Source organism: Ailuropoda melanoleuca, chromosome 10 (genome assembly GCF_002007445.2).
Source record: "Ailuropoda melanoleuca isolate Jingjing chromosome 10, ASM200744v2, whole genome shotgun sequence".
Classification (NCBI taxonomy): domain Eukaryota; kingdom Metazoa; phylum Chordata; class Mammalia; order Carnivora; family Ursidae; genus Ailuropoda; species Ailuropoda melanoleuca.
The window spans coordinates 36,379,425-36,403,544 of NC_048227.1; the positions used below are offsets into that span (position 1 = coordinate 36,379,425).

Below are 24,120 nucleotides of genomic sequence, written 5' to 3' on the forward strand. Positions count from 1 at the left end.
AATGTGTTTGAGATAACCAGCTTTTTTTTTTTTGCCCTCCAAAGGAATGCCACTTTGAAGTGGATGCTTTGGCAATCACAGCTTAAGTCAGGCACCCGCATTACCCAACCCAGCTGAACTGAACCATCAGGGATGACACTACAGAAGCATTTAGGTTTTCCCCATCTTCTCGTATTAGAAATTGTGCCCAACTATACCTGGAAGCCTATCTCAGCTGGACCTTCAGCCCGCCGCCGACTCTGCGGCCCCTCCAGCAAGCAGCTGGTTCTGGGGGCTCTGCAGTGCGGGGCTAAGGTGTCGCCAGGTGGGGGGAGGCCACTTTGTATTTTCTAATTTTCTAATTTTTAAGTGATGGGATTTGGCTGATCTTTTACCTTTCAGCGTTTTTTGTTTTTTTCCCCCCAGTATTTTTAAAAAGTGCCAAGCCTAGTAGTCATAATTCACCTGAATTTTCATAAAACAATCCTAAGAAAATAAAGTTACTGCTTTTATTTCATTTTATTTTTTAAGTTTTTTTTTTTAGTAATCTCTCTACCCAACATGGGACTCAAACTCACCACATGGAAAACAAGAGGTGCAGGCTCTTCCAACTGAGCCATGCAGCCACCCCTAAAGTTACTGCTTTGATTTTATTTATTTTTAATTTTTTAAAAGATCTGAGAGAGAACGAGAGAGCGAGGGCGTGTGCACTCTTGAGCAGGGGGAGGGGCAGAAGGAGAGGAAGTGAGAGAATCCTCCAAAAGGCTCCCAGCTCAGCATGGACACCCATGCGGGGCTCAACCCCAGNTCTTCCAACTGAGCCATGCAGCCACCCCTAAAGTTACTGCTTTGATTTTATTTATTTTTAATTTTTTAAAAGATCTGAGAGAGAGCGAGAGAGCGAGGGCGTGTGCACTCTTGAGCAGGGGGAGGGGCAGAGGGAGAGGAAGTGAGAGAATCCTCCAAAAGGCTCCCAGCTCAGCATGGACACCCATGCGGGGCTCAACCCCAGGACCCCGAGATCATGACCTGAACCGAAACCAAGAGCCAGACGCTCAATCTTCTGAGCCACCCAGGTGCCCCAAGTTACTGCTTTTAAAGCTGTAGAAACTCCCAAATCTTAGCGTCTATTCCAAGAAGGAAGGAGAGGCAGGGGGCCGGTACTGACCCAGGCCAGGGTGTGCCGCACAAAGGCTGCCCCTTGTGGCAAAGGAGGCCGTGCCTCAAATGCTGCAGACTGGGACTGTCCCCGGGGCCTGTGGCAAGCCTTCCCTTGTCGGGCTCCATTACAATATAAAACCTTTGCGCATGAAAGGATACTATCAAAACAGGAGAAACAACCCATAGAAAGGGAGGAAATAGTCACAAATCAGAAATCTGATAAGGAATTAATACCCATAATATATAAAGAACTCTCATAACTCAATAGCAAACAAAAAACAAAAAGCCAATTTAAAAAAAGATAGGACCTGAATAGACATTTTTCCAAGGAAGATACTGAAATGAATAAAAAGCAAATGAAATGAGGCTCTGAGTCTTCAGAGAAATGCAAATCAAAGCTACAATGACATAGCACTTCACACCCACTAGCATGGGTGGAATCAAAAAGGCAGATAACAAGTGCTGGCGAGGACGTGAAGCACTGGAACTCTTGTCCACTGCTGATGGGGACGTGAAATGGTGCAGCCCCAGTGGAAAACAGTGTGGCAGTTCCTCAAAAAGCTTAAACGTAGAGTTCCGTATTGCTGGGTAACGTAATCCTAGGTGCACACCTGAGAAATAAAGACATGTCCACACAAAAAGTTGTATACCAACATTCACGGCAGCATTATTCATAATAGCCAAAGTGTGGAAACCCAAATGTCCATCAATGAATGAATGGATAAACACAATGTGGTCTACCCTCGCAATGGAATACATTTGACCATGAAAAAGAAGGATTCTGACACCTGCTACAAGGTGGATAAACCTTGAAAACATGATGCTCAGGGCAATAAGCCAGACACAAAAGGAGAAATACTGTGTGATTCCATGCATGGGATACCTAGAACAGGCACATTTATAGGGACAGAAAATAGAATAGAGGTTACTGGGACTAGGGGAAGGAAGAAGAAAGGTGTTATTTATTTTTTTTATTTATTTGACAGAGATAGAGACAGTCAGCGAGAGAGGGAACACAAGCAGGGGGAGTGGGAGGGGAAGAAGCAGGCTCCTAGCAGAGGAGCCTGATGTGGGGCTCGATCCCATAATGCCGGGATCACGCCCTGAGCCGAAGGCAGACGCTTAACCGCTGTGCCACCCAGGCAAGAAAGGTGTTATTGTTAACGGGGACAGTGTTTCAGTTCGAATGATGGAAAAGTTTTGGAAACAGGTGGTGGTGATGGCTGCAAAACACTGTGAATAGACTTAAAGCTGCTGAACTGGACACAAAGGGTTAAAATGGCGTATTTTATGTTATGTACATTTTACCACCACAATGAAATACCATTTCTCACATCAGGTTAGCAGAAATTGGAAAGTACAGCAACCCAATTTGTTGGAGAGGCTGTGGGAGAGCAGGCCTTCTCATATTTTGCTTCTGGAAGGAATGTGTCATTATCAACAAAACTACGTGTCCTTACTTTCTTTTTTTCCCCTAAGATTTACTTATTTATTTTACCACTCAGGTCCACTTACCTGCCATTCCTGGCACTGGCCGAGAGAGAGAGAGAGAGAGAGAGAGAGAGCGAGAGAGAGACTGACTGCATGTGTGGGCGGGAGGGGCTAGAGGGACAGGAAGAGAGGTGGACTCCCTGCTGGTGCGGGGTGGAGCCTGCCCTGGGGCAGGAACCTGAGATCACGAACTGAGCCAAAAATCAAGAGCTGCATGCCCAACCCAATGAGCCACCCAGGCACCCCACGTGTCTTTACCATTTGCCTTAGCAATCCTAATTCTAGGAATGTACCTTGAAGGTACACCCTCAGTATGAAAATACCTCTGACCTGGTTACTCATGGCAGCTTGTTTGATGATTATAAAATATTGGAAAGAATTTAGATGTTCATACATAGAAGGGTGGTTGAATGAAAAGTCCATCCACACATCTCTGTGAACTGATGTGGAATGATTTTTAGGCTCTGGTTGCTAAGTGAAAAAAGGGAAGTGTAAAGGAGTATCTATAACGAGCTACCTTTCTGTACAAAATAAGGGGAATTAAGAAAATAAACATTTGCCTCCTCACTTGAGTATACAGAAACCCAGGCAAGAAAACCCAGAGAGGACTGAGATTGATTTCAGGAGGTAGTTGGCAGGAAATGAACCTAGAGAGGGAATGAGGGAGAAGCCATTTCTCTGAATAGAACTTTTTGTGCAGACCTGACTTTTGGAACTATGTTATCGTTTTACATATTTGAAAAAAATGAAATAAAATCTTCAAGGATGCGAGAAAAAAAATCCCCAAATTTAATACAAACAGAAACAAATGAACGAAAANTTCTCTGAATAGAACTTTTTGTGCAGACCTGACTTTTGGAACTATGTTATCGTTTTACATATTTGAAAAAAATGAAATAAAATCTTCAAGGATGCGAGAAAAAAATCCCCAAATTTAATACAAACAGAAACAAATGAACGAAAGCATTCTTTCAAATGAATAACATAAACACACTCAAGGGTGAGAAAAAATACAACCAGTAACTCAAGTAACTTTTGAATATAGCACTTAGAGCATATGCCCCCAGGCTAAAGACAAAAAGAACTCTAAACAAATATTTGGTTCTAATTGGATTTGGTAGGCTTCCCCCAAATATAGATGAAATATAGATGAAAAATTCTGAAGCTACTTTTTGAAATTCTAGCAAATTGAGCGCATAAATAAAGGAAAGCAGTCCCTCGGGGTTGGAAAACGGAGTTACAAATACTGAATGGGAGAAGAAAGAATGAACCCTGCAGGTCTGGGTTGGAATTAGAGACAGCGTAAACTCATGGATGTACACATCCCATCCGTTTCCCAGCTCTGTTCTCCAAGAAGTAATGATGCCACAGTAATTCTAATTGTACAGCAGAGAAACCACACTGACCACCCTTTGTAAACACGTGAACCCTGGAAAGTATGTACTTCTTCATGTTATGCAGAGAACACAGCGTCACTTCCGTGGTCTCTCCTGCCCAGAGTGTGGAACCTGAGTCCAAACAGGATGAGACATCAGACAGACCCAACTTGAGGGACATTCTACAAAATAAATGGCCCGTATCTTCAAAAATGGCAATGTTGTGAATTACAAAGAATTATGAACTGTTCCAGATTAAAGAAGTCTAAAAAAGACATGACAACTGAATGCAATGGATGCACGATTTTGAATTCTTACTATAAAGGATTTATTGGAACAACTGAAGACACTTCAATAAGGTCTGCAGATTATTGTATTGCTTGTCTTATTTTCCTGATACTGAAAACTGGACTGTGGATATGTAAGGGAATTCACTGTTCTCCCCACAAAAACGAGGGAACACTTATCCATGGGGTTGTCACGAGCATTTACCAAAGCAAATGTGCTGATTCACATAGCACAAAACATTGGCTAAATACAGGGGAAGATCATCATTGGGAAGAGGATCTCTCTGGACAAGGTGGGTTTTAAGAAACCACCGGCTCGGGTGCAGAACGACTAGGCTTCGCCAGGGTCCCCTGGGTCACTCGGAGGGGTTCCGCTCACGGAAGCGGGATCCGCAGGCGCCCAGGTTTCCAGCAGGCAGGAATCCAACAACAGCCCGGGTGCGACCCGGAGGGCCTTCCCATTCCAGCTCCCGAGAGTGGGCAGGGTAAAAAGGAAATTTGGTGAGAGCCAATACAGAGCCCCGGACGGAAGCTGGATTCAGGGACTGCCGCCCACTGGGTCCCGGTGAGGGAGCCAGACCCCCGAGATGACTAGCACTGCCAAGGGCGAGCCCAAGGTCGCCTGGCAGGCGGCGGGGTGTGAGCACGGCTGCTTTCAGCTCTGCTTTGAGAAAGCACAGCTAGTTCTCAATCTAAAAAAAAAACCCAAAACGGTCTTTAAAATGGTCACAGGAGACATTCTGCATGGGGTGAGAAATTAAGGGTGTTTGTGACGTTTCTGCCCTGCCACGTAGAGCCCGTCCCGGGTTCTGCAGGAGAACATGGCATCGCTGCCCGGCCGCCTTACCCGAGGTACTAGTACGCAAATCATCCCCAAGGGCAGCCAGCACGGTTCAGCACCGCCTGCAGCGTGGAAGCTGCCAACACCTCGGCCAGCTGGTGTGGCCTTCGCCTCAGGCCCTGGGCCTGAACCCGGGCTCTGAAGTTAGGGGCGCACCCGCTGCTTGGGGTTTGCGGGGGCTTCTCCCGGGTGCGGAAGGCCGGGTACTACGCGGCAGCGGGCACACCCATCGGGGCCCGTGGTCACACACAAGCAGCTCTGTCGATGGACTCGGACCATCAACTCCAAACATGGGGAGACAAAATGGCGGCCGTGCCTCCGGCCGAAGCCACATACGGGTTCCGCGGCACTCAGGACCTACAACTCCCAGAGTGCTCTTGGTCGAAAGTGGGAGGGCGGGGAGTGCGCTAGCGTCCCTCGATGTGGCGCTGGGCCCTGTACCCCGCCCCCTCCCAGCGGAAACCCTCTGGAATACGTGGCTCGCTGCGGTCCGCTCACCCGCCCTTCCTCGCACTGGCCGAAGGGATTCGTAGTTCATTGGTAGCGGTGTTGACCCTCCCTCGGGTCTTAAGAAACTACAGTTCCCGAAGTGGCTTCGGCACCTGCGCACAAAGCCGCAGGGCGTACTACGGTTCCCGGCGGTCCCTGCGACGCGCGCGGGTGCGTGCTGACGCGCTCAGTTGGTCGTGCTGACGTGCAGCGCGGCCCAGGCGGGGTGCGAGTGGCGCAGTCGGAGCCCGCTGCGGCCCCTGAGGAAGCGAGGAGGCGTCGGTGTCGGCTGAGGCGGGCGGACCGGCGAAGCGAGGCGGCAGCTCCAGGCCCCGAGGGACTCGGGAGCTTGAGCAGCGGCAGCGGCAGCACCTCTCCCCCTCAGAGGCGGCGGGCGGAGGCGGCGGCGGCGGGTGAGAGGGTGAGGGAGCGCGCGAGCCGGGTGGGGGAGGGGCGGCCCCCCGGCGCGAGGCCAAAGCGCGCGGAGAACGGTCCAGGCCGCCGCGCGCACGCGCGCTCGCCGCCCCTAGCTCACGCGGACGCCCTCGCTTGCCTGCCTCCCCTCCCCCCTCGCTTTCGTTCGGTTCCTGTCGCGCGCGGGCTTTTACTGCCTTCCCCCTCCCCCATGGGCAACGGCTCGCGCCGCCGACTGCTCTCGGGTTCGCGCGCGCTCGCGACGAGGAGGGGGGAGCGCGCGCCTCGGCTTCTCGCCTCCCCCACGCTTGCGGCCGAGGAGGCCCTCCCGCGGCTGCCCCTTCCGACATTTTCTCGGCGGGGAGTCGGCGGCGGCGGAGGCCTGTCCCCGGATCTCTTCCTCCGAGCTTCTCCGGCCTCCGGCTTCCCCGTCCCTCCCGGGGCCCTGCGGTTCGGCGCGGAGCCTCCCAGACTCCTGGGCGCCACGCAGCCCCCTCCCCCATGCCTCAAGGCCGAAAATAGGCCTTGGCTGCCCCGCCGCTGCAGGCAGGCCTGGGACTAGGTGCCCCGCATATTGGGGCCCTTCGGACTCTTTACTGTTTGTTTCGAAGCGGTAGGGAGAGGAGAGCTGCAAACCTTGGTTTCTTTTTTCTTTCTTTCTTTTTTTTTTTTTGAAAGACGTGTTCAGCTGAGGTACGTAAAGGTAGATCATGCGCTTCTCTTTCTCTTAAATTTTTTTTAGTTTTCCGCTTTTTTGCTGTCTTCTCAAAAGTTGTGTTAAAGCTGGGGAGGCCGTAGGAGCCCTTCCTTGGCAAGAAAACGCCGGGCGCCCATTCAGGCATTATTTGGCACCCAACTCTTCCGAGCCTTCGTTTCCACTCAGGCTTATCTAAGATGTCGTCTGGACCAAAAATTTAAAAAGAGCGTCTCGTTGTCTTTTAAGTGTGTGGCTTTAGGTCTTTTCTTGAGCTAATATTTAAAATTTGGGGGGTTCCCCAGTGTCCGCCTAGCTACCGAAATGCCCCCTTACTGCGCGCCTATATCCGTTTTCCTGCACACCGACCTCGTTTTTGGTGCGTTTCTTTTCTTGAGTAGCTCAGTATTGAATTTCCAGATTGCTTTATATTTTTTTGTTAGTTTGGCGTCGTGATAAATTTCCCAACAAAAGAAATTCTGTTGTCTTGCGTTGCAGCTTCTTTTTATTCTCTGACTTTAGCTTGGATAGCTTGTGTACTCACAGCCTATGGACCCCAGTTAAGAACGCTTGTTTTATAAACTTACCTGGTTTTGGTGATTTCTCTGTCTGTTGGTGTTCCCCTTTGGTGTTTCCTTTTAGTGTTTTTAGGACTGCCTCGGAAGCTGTGGGCTGTTATGGGGGGGGGGCTTGTTCCCTAAAAGTTCTACAATTCGTTGTTTTAATACCCTTTCCTTAGCAGCTACTGGTTTTCCCTCCTAAGGGAGTGGGAGGATTTTTGTGTGAGGTGGTATGGAAGTGTGGGTGAATGGTTAAGCTGAAGAATTAATTGTATGTCAGAAGCATTCTGTAAGGGAGGCAGAAATTAGGTGGCGTTTAGAGAGGCAAAGAAGGACCTAAGTTTAGAGTGGGGAGGATTGGTATTTGAGAAAACAAAAGTGAAGTCTGGAAGGTAGAGAAACTGATTTCTTGTGCTGTAAAGAGATTTTCCATTTTTGGGGTACATTTCTATTTTTCCTAGAATTAGCCTTATTTGTCACTGCTTTACCTTAGTGTGGTTTTCTCTTATTGTTTTTAGTCCTTTTGAGTGCTACTGGGATTGGGCAAGGATCCAGCCTTTAGAGTTCGGGTATAGAGGTATAAGTGGTTCTGGAATTGGGCAATTTTCCTTCCATTCACTGTCTCCCCATACTTAAAACTTTGTTGTTGTTGTACATTCTTTGAGGTATTTGTGTACTTTTTTTTCTGGAATTTTTAAAGAGTTTCTTTTTATCCAATTTTATTTCTCTTAATCTCTCCATTGTTCCTTGGGTTTTGTCTTGGGGTAGTTTTCCCTCATTTATGCTTTTTGAAGCTGTCTTGGACAGAATGAGATGGGAGAAGAAATAAAGTGTATATAGTAGGGAAAAGGAATAGAGTATGTGTAACTAAGAAATCTAACCAGAAGGATGGGGGCTTGAGGGCTCTTCAGAGCCATGCCGGGGTTGGAACAGGTTGAGAGGATAGAATTTGGTGGAAGGTATGGAGATAAGATGAGAGGGATAAGGCAGAGCTGGAAGAGAAACTCTGGGAAGTGAGATACAGGGGATTGATACGGAAAGCTGATTGATGTTAGTGAAGGGGGGGTATAAAGAGTGAGGGGACTTCTGAAGAAGTTTAGGGCAAGGAATGTAGAGGGTATGGGAACAGTTGGAGCAGAGGAGGCTGATTTGATGTATTCAGAGCATTGAGTTGAAAACAGGTGATGTTTAAGAGGAGCTAATGAGACTTGGGTGAGCTGCAAATCATGTAAGAAATCCTATTGGGAAGATTAAAGGAGTAAGATACCAGGTGGAGTAGTTGATAGGAGGCTTTGAAGTATTTGGAATCAAGGAAATGGTCTCTTACTTCTGGGAGGTAAAGTACAAGAGGATTATGTATACAACGTTCACATGTTTCCTGATATGCATAGTAGCCTTTATTCTTGAGTGTGACTTGGCCTATGTCAGGAACCAATCAGTCCACCTGTTCAAATACATAGGGGGTTGATTAGTCTGTTTTGTTTTCATAACAGGGTAGTCTGAAATTCTCAGGTCAGCTCTTAGAAGAATCTTTGCACTTGGATTGTGGGTCTTAGTTGCCACAGATCTGTGGTGGTGGTTGTGCCCTGTTTGGAGGCCTCAGTCAGCTACCAGATGTTAGGGATTAGATTAGTTGGTGGAGACATCACTTGTGCTTATTGGGGCTAAAGGAGAATAAAGAGGCAGTGTGGAGAAATTTGAGAGAAATGGGTTCTTGTTTTCTTAGGGTGGAAAAGAAGAACATCTAGGTGCAAACAGAAATGGAAATAGCTCTTGCGCTTTGGGGAAAAGGCTGTAAGAGCTGGGCGGTGATTCTAATAAAATAATGGGAAGGGTAAGAAAGGGTTTTTCTGTTAGGAGACTAGGAGGATTATGTGCCTAAAGGTGGTTTAGTGTGGAGATTCATGTTGAAACAGGGATGAAGGAGAACAAGGATTTGGGTGGTGGTGAGTGGTTAGTTTGGGGTCAGGGGCCTGACCCGTGTTTCCCCGCTCCCCCTCAGGAGCGGTGGTGCCCCCCCGGGCACGGGGCCATGTACAACGGGATCGGGCTGCCGACGCCCCGGGGCAGCGGCACCAACGGCTACGTCCAGCGCAACCTGTCCCTGGTGCGGGGCCGCCGGGGTGAGCGGCCTGACTACAAGGGAGAGGAGGAACTGCGGCGCCTGGAGGCTGCCCTGGTGAAGCGGCCTAATCCTGACATCCTGGACCACGAGCGCAAGCGGCGCGTGGAGCTGCGATGCCTCGAGCTGGAGGAGATGATGGAAGAGCAGGGGTGAGGGGAGGGCTGGGGGAGAGCCAAGCACTGAGTGAGTGCAGAGCTGGGGGAATTAGGTGGGATATAGGGTTCTTAGGACTGGTTGAAGAGGCCTGGAGAGGAGTTGTAGGACAGGAGGAGATAAAGGAGCTAGCAAATGGAAAGGAGTTAAGGGGACAGCTCAAGGTGAGGGGTGAGGAAACTGTGTCTGCGAGAAGAGGAAGCCTCAGGGAGTCTTAATTATTTAGGTGAAGGCACATGGGGAAAGAGGGGAGCCATAGAGAAACAAAAATGTGCTTTAAGGGGAGAGGTGGGAAAGCAGGTAACAGAGAAGACAAGAGCTGAGGTATAAGCTGACCGGTGTTGTCATTGGTAGAGAAACAAGGTAAATGGATTTAAGGATTGAGACCTTGGAAAGTATGGAAGGCAGGAAAACAGGAATTGGAATAATATCTGGATAAAAGGGGATCATGGGTTGGGTAGGGAAGTGAAATTTTGGAAAAGGGGCACAATCAGGCAGAAGACCTTTTAGAGCAGTGGTTTTCAAACTTCAGCAGTGGCACGCTTTTTATACAATGTACCTTTGGAATCTCAGGGAATACCTGTTGTTGAAGTTGGGGGGAGCATCTGGAACTCTGCTTAACTTTCCTCTTTTGGCCCCTGGAGTGTAGCATGTTTAAAATCCACTGTTCTAGAGGCTAAAGTAAGTGGAGAGAAGAAAGATAACAGCCAAAGATCAGAAAGATTTAAGAGAAAGGCCCTTTGGGTGACAGTGAGTGAAAAGTTTTATGTGTGCATGGAAAGGGAAGGGATCCTCCTGGGAATGAGGAAACTGTAAACCTGGGACTGGGGAAGTGCCTTGTCAAGCTTTAACCCTGAAGGGATTTGTTCTTTAGGTACGAGGAACAGCAAATTCAGGAAAAAGTGGCTACCTTTCGACTCATGTTGCTGGAGAAGGATGTGAACCCTGGGGGCAAGGAAGAGACCCCAGGACAGAGGCCAGCGTGAGTGTTTTCACTGTTTCCTCTGGACTCTAAATAGCTGCTTCTGTTATCCTCTCTTTGTACCTTGTACTTTCTCCCTGCTCTCATCTTCTTGTCCCAGTCCCATTTGGCTGCCTACAGTTGTGTGAATATGACTGTGTTCTTTGCCAACTCCTTCTGACCTTTGCCTTTTTTTCCCTCTTAGGGTAACCGAGACTCACCAGTTGGCAGAACTGAATGAGAAGAAGAACGAGCGACTCCGTGCTGCCTTTGGCATCAGTGATTCCTATGTGGATGGCAGCTCTTTTGATCCTCAGCGTCGTGCTCGAGAAGCTAAACAACCAGCTCCAGAGCCTCCCAAACCTTACAGGTACTCAAGGCCAAGAAGTACATGTCAGCTTCTTTTCTCGATTTTAAGTATTCTTTGTTTGTATTTGTGGGGGTTTTTTGGGTTTTTTTTCTGTTCTTTGTGGGGTTTTTTGAACAATTTCTTATCAGACTGCTTAGATTTTGTTGTTTTGAAGTTGAAATGTCTAAGAGTTGTCTTAACGCTCACCCTGCTGCTTATCATCTTTCTCCAAGCCTTGTCCGGGAGTCCAGCAGTTCTCGCTCACCAACTCCAAAGCAAAAGAAGAAAAAAAAGAAGAAAGATAGAGGACGGTAAGTTAGTTGAAAAGTTACTGTAATAGCCAGTGAACCAATCATGTCGTTTCCGTTCTCTTTCTGGAAGTAGTTCTTGGAAGCAGGTGAAAGTTGTCAGATAAGTCAGGGAAGAGGGAGTTACATAACCATTCAGATTTCAGTCAGAGAATGAATATGTATGTTTCTTCAGCGGGGAAGGGTTGATTCTGTAGTTTTGCCGACTAAGAACTAACCAGCAACATCTTAAATTGGATTTTCTTTTTCATTTTGAGACTTGTTGTTTTATGCTAGAGGTACTTAGGCTTCTCGGAGAGTAAGTCTGAGACATCGGTGCTGTTAGTTTTTTCTTTTTCTTTCTTTCTTTCTCTTTCTCTTTCTCTTTCTCTTTCTTTCTCTCTCTTTCTTTCTCTTTCTTTCTTTCTTTGCCTCTTTTGGGGGTGAATTGTAAGTGGGAAGGTCAGGGAAGGAGCCGAGCAGAATGACTTTGTTTTTGAACCCATCTTTAGCAGGTCAGAGAGCAGTTCTCCTCGACGAGAGAGGAAGAAGAGCTCTAAGAAGAAGAAGCACAGGTATGAGGTGGGAGTACGTGGAGTGATTGGAGAGGCTTGATGAGTCCAAGCATAGGTATTGGTTCATGTTTTTTTTTTTCCCTCCCTTCCTCTCCCTCTTAACAGGTCAGAGTCTGAATCCAAAAAACGGAAGCATAGGTAAGAGCTTTTTGGGGTATGAGGGGCATAGTGGCACATGGAACGGTGAGCCAGGTTGGCCTTGCCTGTTCTCTAGGGGGTTTCTGGGAATATAGCTCAATTCTTCTATCTTGCGTTGTTAATAATTCCCTGTTTCTTTCCATTTCGCTTTTGATTTTATTCTAAAATGATTATTTTTAATAATCTCACTTTCATTTGTCAGGTCTCCCACTCCAAAGAGCAAACGTAAATCTAAGGACAAGAAGCGGAAGCGGTGAGTGAATTTGTTTGGAGGGTAATTTGCTTAGCAAGTAGGTGAAGGCTACCTGGTGGGGGATAGGAGAGAATTAGTTAGTTATGTCCTTGACTGATGATGATGGAGGGTTGAGAGATGGATGAGGAGAGTCCAGTACAAGTTATGATAGCACCCTAAGTTGCGGTGGTCTTCCTTCAGGTCTCGAAGTACAACACCAGCCCCCAAGAGCCGCCGGGCCCACCGTTCAACATCTGCTGACTCTGCTTCCTCTTCTGATACTTCCCGCAGTCGGTAAGGGGTGGTCCAAGAGGAAGGGAGGGAGAGGGACTTGTGGGTTAATCAATTTAATATTTATTGAGCGCCCACGGTGTGCTAGGCGCTGCACAGACCATTCGGAAGACACGGTCCCTGCCCTCTAGGAGCTGACAGGCTAAAGCAACAGGATGGACAGACATATACATTTCCCCTTCTCTTTTTTTTTTTTTTTGTGTTTATTTTGTTATTTTTTGTTTTGTTCTGATGTATATGGACTGCCAGAATAGGGGGGGTGGTGGTTTGTTCGTGGTGTCTGGGGGAGGAAGGAATCCTTACCCTGGCTTCCTTAATCGGGGAAGGCTTCCTGAAGGAGGTGGGCTCAGAGGTGAGTTGTGAATGAAGTGGGTAGGGAATGGGCAGGGTGGAGGGTTTGGGGAGGTTGGGGGAGGTGAATAAAGGGGTAGAGGGACAACGTTTTTGGGGACTGTGTTGGGGAAAAAAGGACCAAAGTGAATTGGACTTGAATTTCTATGAGTGGTTTGAGTCGTGTGTGTAAGAGAAGGCTTTTTGGAAGAGGGTTTGTATAGTCAGGAAAGGTGGATGGGAGCTGGGGAGGGGGTTCTCTGTTCTCCCCTGAGCTGATTTCCTTCCTCTTCCCTGCCCTCAATTACCTTCCTCAGGTCTCGAAGTGCAGCAGCAAAAACCCATACAACTGCCTTGACTGGGCGAAGTCCTTCCCCTGTTTCAGGGCGTCGAGGGGAGGGAGATGCACCTTCTAAGGAACCAGGTACCACCAACACAGGGCAGCCTAGCAGCCCAGAGCCCTCTACAAAGCAGCCTAGCAGTCCTCATGAAGACAAAGATAAAGACAAGGAGGTATGTTACTGAGTTAATGGATGTTTATTGGGTTGCAGGGTTAGGATGGGTTTTTGAAGTGGAGAAGGGAAGTGACGTTTTTGAAAGACCTGAATTAGTTCTTTTTTATGCATTTCTCATTTATCAAGATCTGTTTTGTATCTGCAAGTTTTTTAGAATTTTTTTTCAAAGTTGCCTGGTTATTAATAGGTTTTATGTTAATATTGTTTTATAATTTTATGTACAACTTGGGTAAAGGTTTTTTTTAAAATCGTATCTAGCCTCACTACTTGTGATAGCTCTAGTTTTTTTATTTTGTTAAATGTTGCTTGTAGCTAACTAGGAGTTTTCAACCCACTTGGGGTGCTGCCTGCAATTTGAAAACACTACTATATTATATGTCTTTTCAGTACCTGTCATCTTACGGTTATTCTGATTGAGCTCTATTCATGATGTTTTCTTGCTTCAGCTATTACATAAATTGCTCTTTGCTAAATTCTTAGCTCTTTCGTCCATTTTCCATGTCATCCGGAGTTACTTTTTCTAAACTACAAGTTGGTCACCACAAAAATTTTTCATATTTAAAGCTTTTATAACTTGGTTTCTTTTTTGTAGTTCACCGTAGTCTTGTTTATATAAATCATGTCAAACCTTTGCTTTTGTTCTTTTATTTTTGTATTCTTCTTGAAGGATGAAGTCAGATGCCTCCCACTTTGGGAAACCTGCTTTGTTTCTCCATTTTAAAAAAGTGCCTTTTTTTTAATGTTGCCATGGCATTTTGTTGTGGTGGTTACAAAATGTCATGGATTAGTTGTTTGCATTGTGTTTTTTCCTAGATGATAAGACTTTTAAAGTGACAGCTTGTCCACATTTTCGTGTTTTCCCCACTGTCTTTTTATATGATCTTTTGTTAATGAATGATGGCCTGTGATGAGGAAAGGGACCAGTTGGTGTGATGGGGTGTGTAGAGAAAAATTTCATTGGGAAGGGTGTTGGGCTCTTACAGGTGATAGGAAGTTTTCGTGCTCATGTTCCTATCCATACTTTTTTTCCCCCACTCTTAGAAATCTGCAGTTCGACCTAGCCCCTCTCCGGAAAGGAGCAGCACAGGCCCAGAACCACCTGCTCCCACTCCGCTCCTTGCTGAGCAACATGGCGGCTCCCCACAATCCCTTGCAACAACCACCTTAAGTCAGGAGCCAGTGAACCCCCCATCTGAGGCTTCCCCACCCCGGGGCTGTTCACTACCTAAGTCTCCTGAGAAACCGCCCCAGTCTTCTTCAGAGAGCTGCCCACCATCCCCTCAACCTACCAAAGTTTCTCGACATGCCAGCTCTTCCCCCGAAAGTCCTAAACCTGCACCAGCTCCTGGGTCCCGCCGAGAGATTTCTTCTTCTCCCGCATCTAAGAGTCGCTCACATGGCCGGGCAAAGCGGGATAAGTCACATTCTCATTCCCCTTCTCGAAGAGTGGGGAGGTCCCGTAGCCCTACCACTACTAAGAGGGGACGATCTCGGTCTCGAACCCCTACCAAGAGAGGTCATTCACGGTCCCGGTCCCCTCAGTGGCGTAGGTCCCGGTCTGCGCAGAGGTGGGGACGATCCAGAAGCCCCCAGCGACGTGGCCGCTCTAGGTCTCCTCAGCGACCAGGCTGGTCTAGAAGCAGAAATACCCAGAGAAGAGGCAGGTCTAGATCAGCAAGGCGAGGCAGGTCACACTCTAGATCCCCAGCCACTAGGGGCAGATCTCGTTCTAGAACGCCAGCCCGTCGGGCCAGGTCTCGCTCTAGAACACCTGCCAGGCGGAGATCACGATCCAGAACACCCGCCAGACGTAGGTCTCGCTCTAGAACACCAGCCCGGCGGGGCAGGTCTCGCTCTAGAACACCTGCTAGGCGCAGATCTAGGACCCGATCACCAGTACGACGGAGGTCTCGTAGCAGGTCACCAGCCAGGAGAAGTGGCAGGTCACGCTCTAGAACCCCAGCCAGACGTGGTCGGTCACGCTCTCGAACCCCAGCCAGAAGAGGGAGATCTCGGTCTAGGACACCCACAAGACGACGATCTCGGTCTAGGACACCCGCAAGACGAGGACGATCTCGGTCTAGGACACCTGCAAGACGAAGATCTCGTAGTAGAAGTGTAGTTAGACGGGGAAGATCTCACTCAAGAACACCACAAAGAAGAGGCAGGTCTGGTTCGTCATCAGAGCGGAAGAACAAATCCAGAACGTCACAGAGAAGGAGCAGGTCCAACTCAAGCCCAGAAATGAAAAAATCTCGCATTTCTTCAAGGCGGAGCAGGTCTCTCTCTTCACCACGGTCCAAAGCAAAATCTCGCTTGTCTTTGAGGCGGAGCCTTTCAGGGTCCTCTCCATGTCCTAAACAGAAGTCTCGGACACCACCAAGGCGCAGTCGCTCTGGATCGTCCCAACCAAAAGCTAAATCGAGAACACCACCAAGGCGAAGTAGATCTGGTTCTTCTCCTCCTAATCAGAAATCTAAAACACCATCAAGACAGAGTTGTTCCAGTTCATCTCCTCAACCTAAAGTCAAGTCTGGAACGCCACCGAGGCAAGGGTCTGTAACAAGTCCCCAGGCAAATGAACAATCTGCAACACCACAGATACAGAGCCGTTCAGAATCATCACCTGACCCTGAGGTGAAATCTACAACCCCTTCAAGACATAGCTGTTCTGGGTCTTCTCCTCCTAGAGTGAAATCTAGCACACCTCCGAGACGGAGCCGATCTGGGTCATCATCTCCACAACCCAAAGTGAAGGCAGTAACGTCACCAATCCAAAGCCATTCCGGCTCCTCTTCTCCAAGTCCTAGCAGGGTGACATCTAAAACACCTCCAAGGCAAAGCAGATCAGAGTCTCCTTGCTCCAAGGTGGAATCTAGATTGTTGCAAAGACACAGCCGTTCTAGGTCCTCCTCACCAGATACCAAAGTGAAACCTGGAACACCACCAAGACAAAGTCACTCAGGGTCTACTTCGCCATGCCCTAAAGTAAAGCCCCAAACTCCATCGGGGTACAGTCTTTGTGGAGCGAAGTCACCATGTTCCCAAGAGAAGTCTAAAGACTCACCAGCACAAAGTTCTGGATCCTTCTCTGTCTGTCCAGGAGTAAAGTCTAGCACACCACCAGGAGAGCTATATTTTGCTGCCTCCTCTTTGCAACAGAAAGGACAATCTCAAACTTCACCAGACCCTAGGTCTGATACTTCAAGTCCAGAAATGAAACAGAGTCACTCTGAGTCTCCATCTCTGCAGAGCAAATCTCAGACACCTCTTAAGGGTGGCCGGTCCAGGTCCTCATCTCCAATCACTGAGCTGGCACCCAAATCTCCAGCAAGACAAGAAAGAAGCGAATTATCAAGCCCTAAGCTAAAATCTGGAATGTCTCCTGAGCAGAGCAAGTCTCAGTCTGACTCTTCCCCATATGCTGCAGTGGACTCTAAGTCTCTTCTGGGGCATAGTAGATTGGAGCCTTCTGAATTGAAAGAGAAGACAGTCTTACTCCTTCAGGAGGATATTACTGCATCATCTCCTAGACCAAGGGACAAATTGAGTCCTCTTCCAGTGCAGGAGAAGCCTGATTCCTCACCAGTACTCAGAGAGATGCCTAAAACCCCGTCAAGGGAAAGAGGCGGTGGTGTTGGATCATCTCCAGACACAAAAGACCAAAGTGCGTTAGCTAAGCCAAGCCAAGATGAGGAGTTAATGGAGGTGGTAGAGAAATCTGAGGAATCCTCAAACCAGGTTCTCTCCCATTTGTCTCCGGAACTTAAAGAAGTGGCGGGAAGTAACTTTGAATCATCTCCTGAAATAGAAGAAAGACCCACTGTGTCTTTGACTCTTGACCAAAGCCAGTCACAGACTTCTTTGGAAGTAGAAGTCCCTGCAGTAGCTTCAGCTTGGAGTGGGCCACATTTTTCTCCAGAACATAAGGAACTGTCTAATTCTCCCCCAAGGGAGAATAGTTTTGGGTCACCTTTAGAATTTAGAAACTCAGGCCCTGTTGCAGAAATGAATACTGGATTTTCTCCTGAAGTTAAAGAAGATTTGAATGGATCTTTTCCTAATCAGCTGGAGACAGATCCATTTGTAGATCTGAAAGAACAATCAACAAGGTCCTCTAGGCACAGCAGTTCTGAGTTATCCCCAGATGCAGTGGAAAAAGCTGGAATGTCTTCAAATCAGAGTGTTTCTTCGCCAGTACTTGATGCAGTACCCAGAACACCATCAAGGGAAAGAAGTAGCTCTGCATCTCCTGAACTGAAAGATGGTTTACCCAGAACCCCTTCGAGGAGGAGCAGGTCTGGGTCTTCTCCAGGACTTAGAGATGGGTCTGGGACTCCTTCAAGACACAGCCTATCTGGGTCCTCTCCTGGAATGAAAGATATACCTAGAACACCGTCCAGGGGGAGAAGCGAATGTGATTCTTCTCCAGAACCAAAAGCTTTGCCTCAGACTCCTAGGCCAAGAAGTCGTTCACCATCCTCCCCAGAGCTCAACAACAAGTGTCTTACCCCCCAGAGAGAAAGAAGTGGGTCAGAATCCTCAGTTGAACAGAAGACTGTGGCTAGGACTCCTCTTGGTCAGAGGAGTCGATCTGGATCTTCTCAAGAACTTGATGGGAAGCCAAGTGGATCCCCTCAAGAAAGAAGTGAATCAGACTCTTCTCCAGATTCTAAAGCTAAGACACGAGTACCACTTAGAGAAAGGAGTCGCTCTGGATCATCTCCAGAGATCGAGAGCAAATCCCGACCTTCTCCTCGGCGCAGTAGATCTGGCTCATCTCCTGAAGTTAAAGATAAACCAAGAGCAGCACCTAGGGCACAGAGTGGTTCTGATTCCTCCCCTGAACCCGAGGCCCCTGCCCTTCGGGCTCTTCCCAGACGAAGCAGGTCAGGTTCATCAAGTAAAGGCAGAGGTCCTTCTCCTGAAGGAAGCAGCAGTTCAGAGTCGTCTCCAGAACACCCACCCAAATCCAGAACTGCTAGAAGAAGCTCTAGGTCGTCACCAGAGCCTAAGACCAAGTCCCGTACTCCACCTCGCCGTCGCAGCTCACGATCATCTCCTGAGCTGACTAGGAAGGCCAGACTCTCTCGTAGAAGCCGCTCTGCATCATCCTCACCAGAGACCCGTTCTAGAACTCCTCCGAGACGCCGAAGAAGTCCTTCAGTGTCTTCCCCGGAGCCAGCTGAAAAGTCAAGATCCTCACGCCGCCGGCGCTCAGCTTCATCCCCACGTGCTAAAACAACTTCAAGGAGAGGCCGTTCTCCTTCACCAAAGGCTCGTGGGCTCCAGAGGTCCCGTTCCCGCTCAAGGAGGGAGAAAACCAGAACAACTCGACGTCGAGATAGGTCTGGATCTTCTCAGTCAACCTCTCGGAGAAGACAGCGGAGCCGGTCAAGGTCTCGGGTCACTCGTCGGCGGAGGGGAGGCTCTGGTTACCACTCAAGGTCTCCTGCCCGGCAGGAGAGTTCCCGAACTTCTTCGCGACGCCGAAGAGGCCGTTCTCGGACACCCCCGACCAGTCGGAAGCGGTCCCGCTCACGCACCTCACCAGCTCCGTGGAAACGTTCAAGGTCTCGGGCCTCTCCAGCTACTCATCGGCGATCCCGGTCCAGAACACCTCTGGTCAGCCGCCGTAGGTCCAGATCTCGAACCTCACCAGTCAGTCGGAGACGATCAAGGTCCAGGACATCAGTGACTCGACGAAGATCTCGATCCAGGGCATCCCCAGTGAGTCGAAGGCGATCCAGGTCTAGAACACCACCAGTAACCCGCCGTCGTTCAAGGTCCAGAACACCGACACGTCGGCGCTCCCGTTCTAGAACTCCTCCAGTGACCCGAAGAAGGTCTAGATCTAGGACTCCACCAGTAACCAGAAGGCGATCTCGAAGCAGAACTTCCCCTATCACTCGCAGAAGGTCGAGATCCAGAACGTCCCCAGTCACTCGCAGGAGATCTAGATCTCGCACGTCTCCGGTAAATCGAAGGAGGTCCCGCTCTCGAACCTCTCCAGTGACACGCCGCCGATCTCGGTCCCGATCACCTCCAGCTATTCGGCGCCGCTCTAGGTCTCGGACCCCACTGTTGCCACGCAAACGTTCTCGAAGTCGCTCTCCACTTGCTATCCGCCGCCGTTCTAGATCCCGTACTCCGCGAACAACTCGGGGCAAACGGTCCTTAACAAGATCTCCTCCTGCCATCCGAAGGCGTTCTGCATCTGGAAGTAGTTCTGATCGTTCACGTTCTGCTAGTCCTCCGGCAACAAGGAATCATTCTGGTTCTCGGACACCTCCAGTAGCGCTCAATAGCTCCAGAATGAGCTGCTTCAGTCGTCCTAGTATGTCACCAACACCTCTGGACCGCTGTCGATCACCTGGAATGCTTGAACCCCTTGGCAGCTCTAGAACACCGATGTCTGTCCTGCAGCAAGCTGGTGGCTCCATGATGGATGGTCCAGGTCCCCGAATTCCAGATCATCCAAGAACATCTGTGCCAGAAAATCACGCACAGTCTAGAATTGCACTTGCCCTGACAGCCATCAGTCTTGGCACTGCTCGGCCACCTCCATCCATGTCTGCTGCTGGCCTTGCTGCAAGAATGTCCCAGGTTCCAGCTCCAGTGCCTCTCATGAGTCTCAGAACGGCCCCAGCTGCTAGCCTGGCCAGTAGGATTCCTGCAGCCTCTGCAGCAGCCATGAACCTGGCCAGCGCCAGGACACCTGCCATACCAACAGCAGTGAACTTGGCTGACTCGAGAACACCAGCTGCAGCAGCAGCCATGAACTTGGCCAGCCCCAGAACAGCAGTGGCACCTTCTGCTGTGAACCTTGCTGACCCTCGCACCCCTACAGCCCCAGCTGTGAACCTAGCAGGAGCCAGAACCCCAGCTGCTTTGGCAGCTTTGAGTCTAACCGGCTCTGGCACACCCCCAACTGCTGCAAACTATCCCTCCAGCTCCAGAACACCCCAGGCTGCAGCCCCTGCAAACCTGGTGGGTCCTAGATCTGCACATGCCACAGCTCCTGTGAATATTGCCAGCTCAAGAACCCCTCCTGCCTTGGCACCTGCAAGCCTCACCAGTGCTAGAATGGCTCCAGCCTTGTCTGGTGCAAACCTTACCAGCCCCAGGGTGCCCCTCTCTGCCTATGAGCGTGTTAGTGGCAGAACCTCACCACCGCTTCTTGACAGAGCCAGATCCAGAACCCCACCAGGAGGTCCAGGTTCCAGAACCCCACCATCTGCTCTGAGCCAGTCTAGAATGACCTCTGAGCGGGCTCCCTCTCCTGCCTCTAGAATGGTCCAGGCTCCCTCACAGTGTGTTCTCCCTCCAGCTCAGGATAGACCTAGGTCCCCTGTGCCATCTGCTTTTTCTGACCAGTCCCGAGCTTTGCTTGCCCAGACCACCCCTGTAGCAGGGTCTCAGTCCCTTTCCTCTGGGACAGTGGCCAGGACCACGTCCTCGGCTGGTGACCACAATGGCATGCTCTCTGGCCCTGTCCCTGGAACGTCCCATCCTGAGGGTGGGGAACCACCTGCCTCCACGGGGGCCCAGCAGCCTTCTGCATTGGCCGCCCTGCAGCCAGCAAAGGAGCGGCGGAGTTCCTCCTCCAGCTCCTCCTCCAGCTCCTCCTCGTCGTCGTCGTCGTCATCGTCCTCTTCCTCGTCCTCCTCTTCTGGTTCCAGTTCTAGCGACTCAGAGGGCTCTAGCCTTCCTACTCAGCCTGAGGCAGCACTGAAGAGGTGAGGGGCTTGACTTTTAGAACTGTTTCTACGGGGCAGGTTCTGGGGATGGGGGGTGGTGGGGAGGGAGAAGCCCTTTCCAGAGGTTCTCTGCTCTTTGAAGAAGGTATGGGGACCTTGACCCTTAAGCCGGGGGTAGAAGAGAATGCTGGGGTGGGGGCAGTGGCGGGGGAGGAATGGGTCAGATAAAAGTCTCCAAAAGTTCATTCTCTAGAGGATAATGATGAGTTTTCCGTCTCTACAGAGGACAGAACTAGAGGAAATGGACTTAATTTTACAGCAGGAGGGATGGCAGTTAGACCTCAAGAGGAACTCCCTGGGCTGGAAGGATCTTCAGAGGTCATCCCATCCCTCTCCCTGCCTCCAGGCAGGACGGCCCCTCCCCCAGCCACCCCGCGCACACAGGGGCCTCCCCAAACTGTGGCTCTCCATGGAAGGAGACCACCCAGCTCGCCTTCCACACCTGAGCCCAGGGGCCTTATTTCTCCATCAGGGACATTCTTGAGGTTTAGCCTTGATCCCTTGTGCTGCGGGCCCCAGCCTGTTGCTTGTGTTAGCAGAGGTTGGGTCAGCTCGGGGCCACTGCTCTCCAGAGAATGCACTCACTGGCTCTCAGCTTGGAAAGCGCGCAGGGCCTTTCTGCGGCACCCCTCCCCCACTGCCGTTCCTCCAGGCCAAGGAAGGTAGGGTTGGGGCTGGGGCAGCTTGTCTCCTTGTGACACTCTGCTTCTCCCGCAGGGTGCCCAGCCCCGCCCCAGCCCCAAAGGAGGCTGTTCGAGAGGGACGTCCTCAGGAGCCGGCCCCAGCCAAGAGGAAGAGGCGCTCTAGTAGCTCCAGTTCCAGCTCCTCCTCCTCGTCCTCCTCCTCCTCCTCCTCTTCCTCCTCCTCTTCCTCCTCCTCCTCCTCTTCCTCCTCGTCCTCCTCCTCCTCCTCCACTTCCTCCTCCCCCTCCCCTGCTAAGGCTGGCCCTCAGGCCTTGCCCAAACCTGCAAGCCCCAAGAAGCCGCCCCCTGGAGAGCGGAGGTGAGTGCTGCCTTGCTTGAGGTGGAAGGGGTGGGGGGAGACCCTGGTGTGAGATCCCTGCCGGGAGTCTCAGGTGGACTGTGGTCTCTGGTTATGTGGGAGGAGTTGGGCTCTCCTCTCCCTACCACCTTCGTTGTGCCCTGTGGTGGCAAAGGGCTGCACCATCCAAGTGGGTGCTCCAGTCAGAATTGTGGAGTCCTAGGTTCCTTCCTCTCCCTGCCCCTGACATGCAGCCTGTTCCCTGCTCCCAGGTCCCAGGGATTCTAGCTTTTAAATCTCCCCATTGCTCCTGCCAGGGCTCTGGTCTGGCCACCGTCATCTTCTCCCGACTCTGTCCACAGCCTCCTCCCTGTCTCCCTGTCTCCACGCCATTCTCTTCCACACGTAGCCAGAGGGATCTTTCTAAAACGCACATCTGGTTACTTCCCTCCACTCCACAAATCCTTCCGGGACGCCCTGTGGCCTGCAGGATAAAGCCCTACCTCTGCGGGAATGGCGTGTGAGGCTCTTCACCAACTGGCCTTGCCTGCCCTGTGTTCTCCTCTCCTGCCCGCCCCCACACATGCCCTGTGCTCCAGCCACACCCAGCGCCTTGCAGTCTAAGGAGAACCCCATGCCTTTGGACATGCTGTTCCTTCTGCCTGGAATTCCCTTGTCCGCCTGGTGAACTCCTCGTTCTGCAAGACTCCGCTCAAACAGCACCTTCGAGAAGACTACCCTGCCCCTTCCCTGTCCCACGTCCCCTCCCCCCGGGTCCCCAGACCTGTGTACATCGGTCCTTGTGGGGCTGCTTCCCATACACGGTGCCAAGTGGGCCTTCCGTGGCCTGCCTTCACCACCAGACTGAGCCCCTCCAAGGGCAGGGACTGTCTTTATCTTTGCATCCCCCGCTGCACCCCATGCCCTGCCCATTGGGGCACTCGGTGGATGGTGTGCGGGCGGATGGGTGAGTGAGCAGACAAAGGTGGGTCTGAGGCTGGCCCTGTGTGGTATGAGGTTTGGTGGTCAGGACCTGGGGGGTGGTCCTGAGTGCCGGCTGGCGGGTTTGGAAAACCGTGGTGCTATGGGGACTTACTCTGCTCCCCAGGTCCCGTAGCCCCCGGAAGCCAATAGACTCCCTTCGAGACTCTCGGTCTCTCAGCTACTCGCCTGCGGAGCGCCGCCGCCCCTCACCCCAGCCCTCACCACGGGACCAGCAGAGGTAGGGCCTCCTGTCAGTAACCAGCCCAGCCTGGCCACCATCACTCTGAACAGTTTTGAGGCCTGAAGGTGCCAGAGGTTGGTGTTGCATTGTGTGTGGTCTGATGTCTGTCCTGTGTTGTTGCAGCAGCAGCGAGCGGGGTTCCCGCAGAGGCCAGCGTGGGGACAGCCGCTCCCCGGGCCACAAGCGCAAGAGGGAGACACCTAGCCCCCGCCCTGTGCGGCACCGCTCCTCCAGGTGCGTCCTTATGGCACTCAAGTGCTAGGTCCCCTTCTGCATGCCCCAGCGCCGGCTGGTCTCTGCACTGACTGTCCCTTTTTCTGTTGCAGGTCTCCTTGAATTTTTCTGGGGGGAATTCCACCATACCCCAAGTTTTGGAGCTACAGGGAGTGTCCCCTTTCCCCAGCAGAGCCATGGGGAGGGGTCCTTGTCTGCCCCCCTTTGAACCCTGGCAGCATTTTGGGGGAAGGCTCTCTCCTTTTCCTCCCCCCCCTTTTTTCTTTGTTCCTGTGAAATGTTAATCTCCGTGAGTTTTTTCCTGGTTCATGTTTTGGGGGGTTTGGGGTGGGGTGGGAATGAGAATGGGAGTTGCGGGAGGGGAGGATATACAGTTGGGGACACCCTGGTCTTGAGTTAGAAAGGGCCTGGGAGGCAGTGATGCCCCCTTTTACCTGTAAGTTCCTGGGGGGGGGCGGTGGTTTGGAACTTGCGAACTTGTGTGTGAGGTGTTCCTGGAAGGAAGGGGCAGGAGTGGAAATTAGTTGGCCCCTACTGCCCCCCCCCGCCCCGGTGAGGTNCCCCCCCCCCGCCCCGGTGAGGTTGTGGCCCCTCCCCCAACTTTTCTTCACGTTTCTTAAAGGCATTTTGGTTTTTTAAAATCTGTACAGCAAGAGCAACTTTTTCTGTCAA

General features: G+C 50.7%; 1 protein-coding gene across 12 annotated transcripts; it reads left to right on the forward strand.

The window, feature by feature from the left end:
* Positions 1–5,818: 5,818 nt before the first annotated feature.
* SRRM2 (serine/arginine repetitive matrix 2) lies at positions 5,819–24,012 on the forward strand. 12 transcript variants are annotated; one of them, XM_034670541.1, is made up of 15 exons: positions 5,819–6,045; positions 9,295–9,566; positions 10,445–10,552; positions 10,737–10,901; positions 11,114–11,191; positions 11,680–11,742; positions 11,848–11,880; positions 12,083–12,133; positions 12,314–12,406; positions 13,051–13,246; positions 14,290–20,987; positions 21,726–22,010; positions 23,098–23,211; positions 23,338–23,448; positions 23,541–24,012. In XM_034670541.1, the coding sequence occupies exons 2-15, from the start codon at positions 9,325–9,327 to the stop codon at positions 23,548–23,550; spliced, it is 8,247 nt and encodes a 2,748-aa protein (XP_034526432.1). In that variant the 5' UTR covers positions 5,819–6,045; positions 9,295–9,324; the 3' UTR covers positions 23,551–24,012. The 12 variants fall into 12 exon arrangements, with proteins under 12 accessions (XP_034526432.1, XP_034526431.1, XP_034526433.1 ...); XM_034670540.1 differs by having other exon boundaries at positions 5,819–6,037; XM_034670542.1 differs by having other exon boundaries at positions 5,819–6,037; positions 23,341–23,448.
* The last annotated feature ends 108 nt before the right edge of the window (positions 24,013–24,120 follow it).

What these genes read in the sequence shown, in the direction of transcription:
- SRRM2 (XM_034670541.1), top strand. Translation starts at nt 9,325, where the DNA reads ATGTACAACGGGATCGGGCTGCCGACGCCCCGGGGCAGCGGCACCAAC. An exon ending in ACAAAGATAAAGACAAGGAG is followed by an intron (nt 13,247 to 14,289) that starts GTATGTTACTGA and finishes CCCCACTCTTAG; the next exon opens with AAATCTGCAGTTCGACCTAG. An exon ending in CCTGAGGCAGCACTGAAGAG is followed by an intron (nt 20,988 to 21,725) that starts GTGAGGGGCTTG and finishes CTTCTCCCGCAG; the next exon opens with GGTGCCCAGCCCCGCCCCAG.